This window comes from Halyomorpha halys, unplaced genomic scaffold (genome assembly GCF_000696795.3).
Source record: "Halyomorpha halys isolate HHAL.00 unplaced genomic scaffold, Hhal_1.1 Scaffold1.1, whole genome shotgun sequence".
Classification (NCBI taxonomy): Eukaryota; Metazoa; Arthropoda; class Insecta; order Hemiptera; family Pentatomidae; genus Halyomorpha; species Halyomorpha halys.
In genome coordinates, this window is record NW_027115366.1 from 1,719,899 (window position 1) to 1,729,017 (window position 9,119).

A 9,119-nucleotide genomic window follows, 5' to 3' on the forward strand; every position below is an offset into this window, starting at 1 on the left:
TTTTTATTCAGTACACCATATCTTGGAAACTAACAAAGCTAGAAAACTTAAGAAAACACCATATAAAATAGATTAAATTTGCTAAAATATGAGCCCTACAGATGTCTGCCACCACTCAAATTAAAGCTAATTAAATATATTATAAAGTAGTTTACTACACTTATATTCCCAGGAGTAGTGGTTTTCATGATATTTGTTAAAATAGATTTATAGTTGTTCGGACAAAATTTCATATGCCAAATTTATATTCTTATGCAAATATCATAAAAATTAGAAAGTCAAATTGCGTTTATTTTGAGTGCTGACAGACATCAGTACAGTACGTCTTATGGTTCCTGTACGTATGGATATATTTTTTCATAAATAAAACTTTTTGTCTGAACCACTAGAAATTAATATTTTGTGAATAAATTTTTTCAAATATCATCATAAAAACTGCTACTGCTACAAAGATAAACATTATAGCTAAGTGAAAATAAAAAGGTAAGTATCATTTGAACAATTATAAAGGAAATAAATATATGATATGTTAAAGAATGTGTTTTATCTTTTTCATTTTTTTATAAAGCACATTAATTTAAAAAAAGATAAGCATTTTATATTAGTAAAATAAACAGAAATAATAAAATCCATTATTAATATACAATGGTGTGAATTATTTTTCTTTAAGGTGAGTTTTTTTCTTCCCTTCCTCTTGTGTCGCTTCAATAGTTGCTTTATGTAAAAGTTTATTTTTTACAATAAGCCATCCTATTTTGCTAATGGTTTCATTATATTCTGTAGAGAATGGTTTTAAAGGCGTAGAGCTGCCTTTACCTGAAAAAAATATATATATATTTATTTGTTTACAAAACAAAGTGGATTAGAATTTCCTCCAAAGAGGACATGATCCAGATAACATTAATAGATATTAATTATAAAACAAAATGAAAAAAATCTGTTTTTTATTTTACTCTTAGCCACCTGAGCTACTGATGGCCTTTTTTAAGGACTCAACCATCCAATTTCAGCTTATAGTAAACATAAAAATCTAGTCCATCACATAACTTTCACTTTCTACCCTACATAGGTCTCCTAATTTTGTGTACATTGGTGAGCACGTGTTGAAGTCATCGACAATTTTGTGATTTTTGAAAAACTATAGACCAGTGAAGGTGAAAATTATGAACTAAATTTTTTATTTTTCTCCTTTAGTTATTCATCAAATTCTTTAATATTTTGTATTTTTCCATTGTTTATTATTGCTAAAAAATGAGAACTGTTTATTTTTCAAATAAACAAAATTAAAGGTAATAAAGACCCCTGCTAGCCGTCTGTGAATCATATACAACAGTATAGGCAATTACGACTTGCTTGGCACTCTCTGTAACACAACTATGGCATAATGAAGCAATGTTTCTTCGAACTTTACTCGGTTACCCTTATGCTCCTTTAGCAGCTGAGAGACTAATAGTTTCGGAGGACCTATGTGGTTACCAGGTAAGAACCAGTGGTGACAAATTATTTCCTAAGGATAACCCCTTTCGGAGTCATCATCCATTGCTGGGTTTCCTATTTTAATGTATTTTCTCAGCGAATCCTTTCGGGTCTTCATCAATCCTCACTCGGTGATTCTCCCATAGTTCTGCTAGACCTCCCTGTCTTCATCTCGTGCTAACAATAGTCTTCTTGGAGGAAGAGATTAACAGGTATACCCTCTCCTTACACTTGTACTGCCTTATGAGACAATGTTCTTTTTGTCCTAGTGATTGGCAGCAGACCCATCTACTGAATTGACTATAGAAGGAATTCTGATCCCTTGTGGAGGATCCATATCTCAAGATTCCCACAACCACTACTTTATAAATGGTCAAAGTTGCTGAGTATCTGAGATCCTAATATGTATCCCTGATATGACTAAGTATATTCAAGCAACCTCACTGGGACATTTACATTCTTCTTATATTATTAAGTTTAGATGTCAACAGTAGTAACGTTAAACTTAAAACAACAAAAAAATCTAAAATACATCAACACCTGGTTTGAAATACCAATCATAATGATAGAATCAAACATAAAAAATTGTTATAACTTTTTGCATTAAATATCCCATTAACTTGTTCATTTAAAACATCTTGGTGCAAACTGACCCATGTCCACACTAAAAAATCTTTAAAGTCCCTTTGAAGACTATTGGGAAAAACGAGCCTAAAATAATGGTAAATATATTTATTCCTAGAAAGTATTTGTTGTGAAAATCCTTCCTACTTCCCCATTACATGCAGAATGTTCTATTCATCGACATTTTGGGGCTCTTCCCCCACCTTCAGGACGATCCATCTTAATAGTAGTCAGAGAGTCATCGATCCATATTAAATACTTCTTCAATAAATTATTTATTTTGTACTGTACACTACTTATATACTTCTTTTACACTATCACACTTAAAAACTTCTAATTTAAAAAGATGGAATTCGAGAAATCTAATAAAACATGACAGAGTCCTGGCTATTTTCTTTCAAATATACAATGCAGTTGACTGAATACCATAAAAAAAAAATTATGAAAATAATACATTCATACTAATTACATGAATTATGCTAAATGAAAATTGAATTAAGGATAAAGAAAAGAGTTGGCACATATTAAGCAATGTGTTGAGATGGTTGTATTATATAGTCTGAATCCATTTGAAAATGTGAACCATTCTATAGCAGAAGGCCCTAAGAATGTGTGATCATATGGGTTAGATAACTGGTTAAGAGGTGAATGGACAGGATGTCTTAAGAGTGCTAGCCATAAGTCCTCTAAGGATGGGAACTTTGCTCTGGAGTGTTCTAGACTGCAGTCCTGAAGGGGATTGTAATTCCTGACTGGGTACTAGCTGCAGGTTCTTGAGGTACAGGAAGGAGGAGAGTTCCAGAGAAGGCAGGGAGTAATAAAAGGTGATATAAATTTCCAAAAAGTTGCATGAATGTAGAATGGACTAACCCATTATGCACATGGTTGTTCTCTGTCTCATGAGAAGTGAAATCCTCTGAAGCAGAAATTCAAACTGAGATTTTCAATATTTGCTTAGTCAAGTTTCTTGGCTATTAAACGCCATCGAGGGATGGTAAGTGTGAGATGTTAGATCTCAGTGGATCAGCAGATTTTATTGTAATCTTAATTAATTAAAATGATACATTTATGATTTATTACAATATTTAACAAAGTTGTCACATATGTGAAATTAAATTATATACTAGAAATAGTACAAATATTAATATATGGCATTTGCCTGATGATAGTGGTAGTTCCTGTGTTAGCTGGTAGGTTGCATCGTACCAGGCCATGGCTGTTTTAGCAGCTGTAATAGTTACAATATAAACCAGCAGGTAAAGGAGTCGCTACAAAAGTATATCATTTATCATGTGTTTTTTTTTTCTCTTGAACTGAGAATATGAACACAACCAACCATTCTCGACTAATTTTTTCTTGAACTATGATGATATTTAGAAAGAGTATCCTGCATTCTATATGTATATTTTTAAGTCTAATGCACTTGCCAACTAATGTTTTACCTGATGTCTTAGGCTTATCCTTATCTTCATTTTCTTTATCTTTTGACTTCTTCTTTTTTTCTCGTGGGATCTGGGGAATTTTTGATATCGGAGCCGGTTTCCAAGCGATCCTCCTTACTGGAACTTCTTTGGCACATTGGCAGGGTGAAAACGCAAGACCCTTGGCACATTTACATGTCGGTGCTGGTATGCCCTCAGGTAAACAGACATTAGGTTCTCCAGCCTCTTCAGGGACTTTGTTTGGTTTTTCTCCATGTTTAACAACATCCATTAAAGTAGAGAAATCATCTGGTGAAAAAGAGTAAATATATAAAATTTCTTTTATAATTTGACAGTTCAGATTTATTTAAAATATAATTAATACTAACAAATAATGTATGGGTCCACTTACATAGACATTTTTTAATTTAACAATTTTCTAAAAAAAAATTAACAGGGAAACTGCTGTGTTAATTAATTAATAGATTATTCAATCCGGATTATATTTACGAGTAAATACTAAGAATAGTATTTTTTGATATTGAACAGTATTTATTTATTTCATTAATTTAATAGTCAAGGATTTATTTTTCCAAGTTCTACTCAATAATCCTCTTTCCTTTAAGTAGGTTTCTGTGTGAGGTAAGTCGTGTCCATTTCAAAACAGTTAGTATTTCTGGAAAATTAATCTATATATTTAACAGGGAATAGTTTGAATGTTTGTCTACAATAAACTTTTCAATTACTGGACCTATTTACATGCTGTTTTTTCAAAATGTTCTGTGTCACTATGGGAAGGTTTAAAGCTACTAAAATCCCCAATTTATGCTAAAAAAAAGTTATCAACAAAACTAAACATTTTTAATTCATATTATATATAAAAATAATCGACCATATAATTTCATATTATGAAGAAGATGGTCAAGGGTACGATCAAAACAGAACAAAAATAGTTAACAACTACTTTTGATCTCTTTTGACAGCATTGTTTCTCTAAAGTTGAGTTATGCTTGACTTGTTTATCTTTATCTGTGACCTTCACTTTTAAATTTATGAGAATAAGAAGTTAGTTTGGCATTCCATACAAGTTTCTCTCCAGTTGAGAAAGCTCTGTGGAGCATACCTGTATAAAGGAACTGATCTAGTCTTTTTCCTTAGGCTGCTGAGAGGTTTTTAGGTCTGTAGTATATTGTCACAAATTTGATTTGCTTTTCCACAATTAGATGCAGGATTATAATTTAAATTTGTCTTACAAGTTGTTAATTTAAAAAAATATATTAATAACGTTTTTGTCTGATTAAAAAAATAAGAGGATATTATTGTTTTGCAATATAGTTATCATTCAAATAAAAATAAAAAAAAATTGTCGTAAGGACCCCTTGTTTGAAGGGCCCACAGTTACCCCTCACCCTGGGTAAGCCACTACTCAAGAACTGTGGATTGGATGAGAACTCTACCTCACTTCCTCACTCAAATAGCTATTTTGATAACTTATCTATTATTTGAAAATTTAACTATTTTTACAACTTATCTATTATCTGACAATTTAACTATTTTGATAATTTATTTATTATCTGATAATTTAACTATTTTGATAACTTATCTATTATCTGATACTTTAACTATTTTGATAACTTATCTATTGCTGAAAATTCACTCATTATGTCTACAATTTCAGAACATCATAATTGGTTCATTTCACTAATTAATTTAATAAAGTTGAAATTAAAAAAATATATGTACAACTTTTGTGAAATCTGTGATTAGTTACAAGCAATATGTTAAAAAAACTTACCCTCTCTACTATATTCGACTTGGTATGTTGATTTATATTTTTCACTCATTATACGCTTGGCCATATCATCAGTGGTTGTGAACTTCATAATGTTGTATAAATAAGGGTATTTTCTATACAACTGCAAAATTTTATTGATGAAAATCAATATATTAGTCAATAATGAACAATAATATCTTTTTAATTAGTTTTAATAAATTTACGTATAAACAATCTTATATGACTTCTCCTTATTTAATTGAATGGATACTTTCTCTACTGCTATAAAATTGTATCGAGGAAAATCAGAATTTCATCCAATAATGAACACAATGTCTTTACTTCAATAAATGTCTTTATTTCAATAAATTTATGTATAAACAATTCAATTTTATATAACTTCTCCCTCTTGAAAATACATGAAACAGATAAAAAGCAATCTTCTGAAAATAAAATTTAAAGCTGTAAGACTAAAGAACATGAAATGGATGAAGACTTCGGGAAGAAACTTCAATAATGCTCTTCCTTTATTTTAATTATGAGAAATAGTTGACCGTGGTTGACTTGTACGAGAAGATGGTGGGGGTGCGGTCAAAATGAAACACAAATAAGTTGATGTAACATATTTAATTGTGCCAACGTTTTGGCTAGAGTTTCTAGCCTTCATCAGGGCTAATAACAGAACAAGATAACCAATGAGTATAGAAAATAAAAAATAAAATATCAACAGAATGACATAAAGTGAATAATTTTACAGAATGGAATGAATAAAATGAAGTGATGAGAGAAGTGGAAAATAAAATGTATACATAGGTAATTGAATAAGTAGGTAAAATAACATAATTAATGAAATAAAATAGAAATGAAGTTATATAATGCAAAGAAGTATGAATATATTAGTTATTAATAATTTGAAAATTGAAATATGGAAAGAAAATGAAAATATTTAGAACTATAATAATTGATAAAGTGGCAAAATACAAGCAAAGTTTAACAAAAGAAATGGATAGAAGAAGAAAAAATTATTTTGAAAACAATTATAATATATGGTGAATATAACTAATAACATGGGTAAGGAAAATTGAGAAAAGATGTTCCTTTATTTTATTTATTTTTCTGTAGAAGATTAGAAATTTATGCATATAACATCTAGATAATTAAGTCTAATGGCATATCCCTGCCATTGGCATTGTAGATATTGTATAACAATGGATGTGTAGATATTGTATGTTATCCATGTTCATTTTTAAGTTATCTCAACAGAAAATTTATTATTAAGTATTGCAGGTATTTTATAGCCAGTGTCTTAATTATATCAACAGAAAATTTTGACTAAGTTATTACAGGTACTGTTTAACCTGCATCTTCCTTATATTCTCACTGGCTGAGAAAAGCACTAAAATTAAAGTACGCTCCTCTTCATGGAGTTCTAGTAACCGGTGGCCAGGCAAATGGAGAGTTTGGACCCCTCTGCTACTAATGTGGCTGAGAGTCAGAAACCCCTCATGGTTTTGGAAAACGTTCTAACATGTTCCTTGTCACCTGCCAGCACAATAATATAAAAAATAAAATAGCTGAAGTACTGCAGAGGAAAAAATAAACATGTTTTCATAAAGTGTAGAGCGTAGATACAGAGGGCTATGCAAGGTTTGTAGACATTCCTGTGTTTAGTGTGACTGAAAAGGAAGCACTAATAGTGGATCCGATGATAAGGTTCGAAATGAATGATCCTGATTAGGGTGTTCAGATACAGGCTGGGAAATATGTTTATACAAAATGTATTTCTTATTTACAAGAAAAACATACAGATGAATTTGGTGAAAGACGATTTTTGGTTAAAGGGCTTAAGTAGAGAAACCCTCCCTCTTAGTAATTTTTAATTGAGAGAAACTAGTTTCAGAGAATAGCAGAAACCATTATTCTGGACTCCCTGGGAAATCTACATCAATTCTTAGCCCTTGGCAGGGCAAGGGAAAAAAAAAAAAAAAAATTAAATAACAAATGTATTCGATTAGTCACAACTATAACTCTCTTGTCCCTTTTAATATTGCCAATCTGACTGATTAGTATGCAGTGTATTATGTATTATTTATCTCGCTTGCAATCATTTTCGAGTTATAAATTTCTCCTATTAAGTATTGCAGGTACTACATAACTCCTGTCCCATCTACATATCTTAGTCATATCAATAGAAAATTTATGATTTAAAATTTAATAATTTTAACAATAAATTAAAATTGGGGCAGGGTGTAAATAATAGATTAAAGACTAAATAAATAAATATATAAAGTGAAGAGAGGAAGATGTAAACCATCCTTAAGGATGTGACTCCCTTATCTTATAAAACTATGTTAAAGAAAGATCTGCTAAGTGCGTTGATAAGTAATAAAAATGAATAGATGGAAAAGTTATGACAATGTCACTTTCCCCAAGACAGAAAACATAATAATGATCTTGGAGGTTCCACAATAAGATTTTCTTAAGAAGTTCATCAAAACTTTCTGCAAAATACAGTTAACTGTTCGGAACTCATATGGCTCCTGAGAGAAACTGGGATTTTAAACCAACTATGCAGGCATATAGGCAGAGAAAACATTTCTTCACTTTGCCATCATCCATTATCATAAATGGATACTGAGGAGATAATGTTAATAGTTTAATTAATGCGTTATTTATTTGTTTTATATATTTTTTCTGCCTGAGACGTATACATTTATCATGATTTTCATGATGATGATGATCAAGACTAATCATGATTTTGCCAAATAAAAATAGTCAATAATCTCTTAATTTTCTTGCCACTTTTTTTTTTTTTTACAATACTTCGGTAATATATAAACTTTTGACACAACAAACAAGTGGTTGATACTAAATGCTACTAACTATTAAACCAATACTTTATCAAAACATTTGTTGTGAATTATTAGAGCTAAAACAATACCTTTTGAAGATAAGCATTTGGTTGATCATATTTTGATGCTTCGCCCTGGGGTGGAGCACCACTTTGGGCAGGTATAACCGTGCCAGGTTGAACATCCGACTGTACCATCGGTTTCATTAATTCCATCTTATGTGGGTCTGCATCCTTGAGCTTTAATTCTCTCATTTTTATATCATTTTCAGCTTTTTTGCTAGAAAAGTAATGATAAAAAATTGTAACTAGTAGTCTAAATTGTACCTAACGACAAATAATGTAAATACTTACATGTCGGCTGCTGAAAGAGCCACTGGCCATTTATAATCTTTGCGGTACGTGGTTAAGAAGTAATCCATTTCGATAAATCCCTAGGACTTGGTAGAAGTTTTTTTTACTTTTTCATAATGTTAAAAATTAAATTAAACAAAGATATAAAGAAACCGATCTATTTTTTTCGCTTTGATAATTTCATGATTTTGGATATTTTATAGTTTTTGAAAAAGAAAGATAATTTAAAAATACATGTATGTTTTTAAGATTTTGAATGGTTATACTTATAGAATTTTAAGACTAGTCTCCTTGGTGATATGGAAATCATATGTTATGTTATTCCCTTAAGTAGTACTTTTTTATGAGCTTTTGCCCCAAATATACTTAAATATTTTATATGCTTAATTAATTACAATACACCTAAAATTTTACTCAATGTAATTAAATATAAGTGTTAGTAAATTCATAGTAATTACCCACTTATAGCCCATACACCACAGTTTCGTTAAATAGAAAAACCAGTACTCCTACAACCTACAATGGATTTCTGGTCCGTTACTTGATAAGAAATGAATGTTTCATGGTTTGCAGTTATGTAGGGAAGTAATGTGGTCAACATTCGTACTTATCTATATAG

The 9,119-nt window shown here is 30.4% G+C and overlaps 1 protein-coding gene across 1 annotated transcript; it reads right to left on the reverse strand.

Moving 5' to 3' along the window:
• Nucleotides 1-616: 616 nt before the first annotated feature.
• On the reverse strand, nt 617-8,776 carry LOC106677766 (uncharacterized). The gene is made up of 5 exons (XM_014416277.2): nt 8,501-8,776; nt 8,237-8,426; nt 5,317-5,437; nt 3,543-3,830; nt 617-816 (listed from the first exon to the last, which is right to left on the reverse strand). The coding sequence occupies exons 1-5, from the start codon at nt 8,566-8,568 to the stop codon at nt 656-658; spliced, it is 828 nt and encodes a 275-aa protein (XP_014271763.1). The 5' UTR covers nt 8,569-8,776; the 3' UTR covers nt 617-655.
• Between the last annotated feature and the right edge of the window lie 343 nt (nt 8,777-9,119).

Excerpts from the sequence above, each read along its gene's own strand:
- LOC106677766 (XM_014416277.2), bottom strand. The coding sequence starts at position 8,568 with ATGGATTACTTCTTAACCACGTACCGCAAAGATTATAAATGGCCAGTG. Across the intron at positions 8,427-8,500 it reads GCTCTTTCAGCAGCCGACAT|CAAAAAAGCTGAAAATGATA; the intron begins GTAAGTATTTAC and ends TTACTTTTCTAG. Across the intron at positions 817-3,542 it reads GGATAAGCCTAAGACATCAG|GTAAAGGCAGCTCTACGCCT; the intron begins GTAAAACATTAG and ends TATTTTTTTCAG.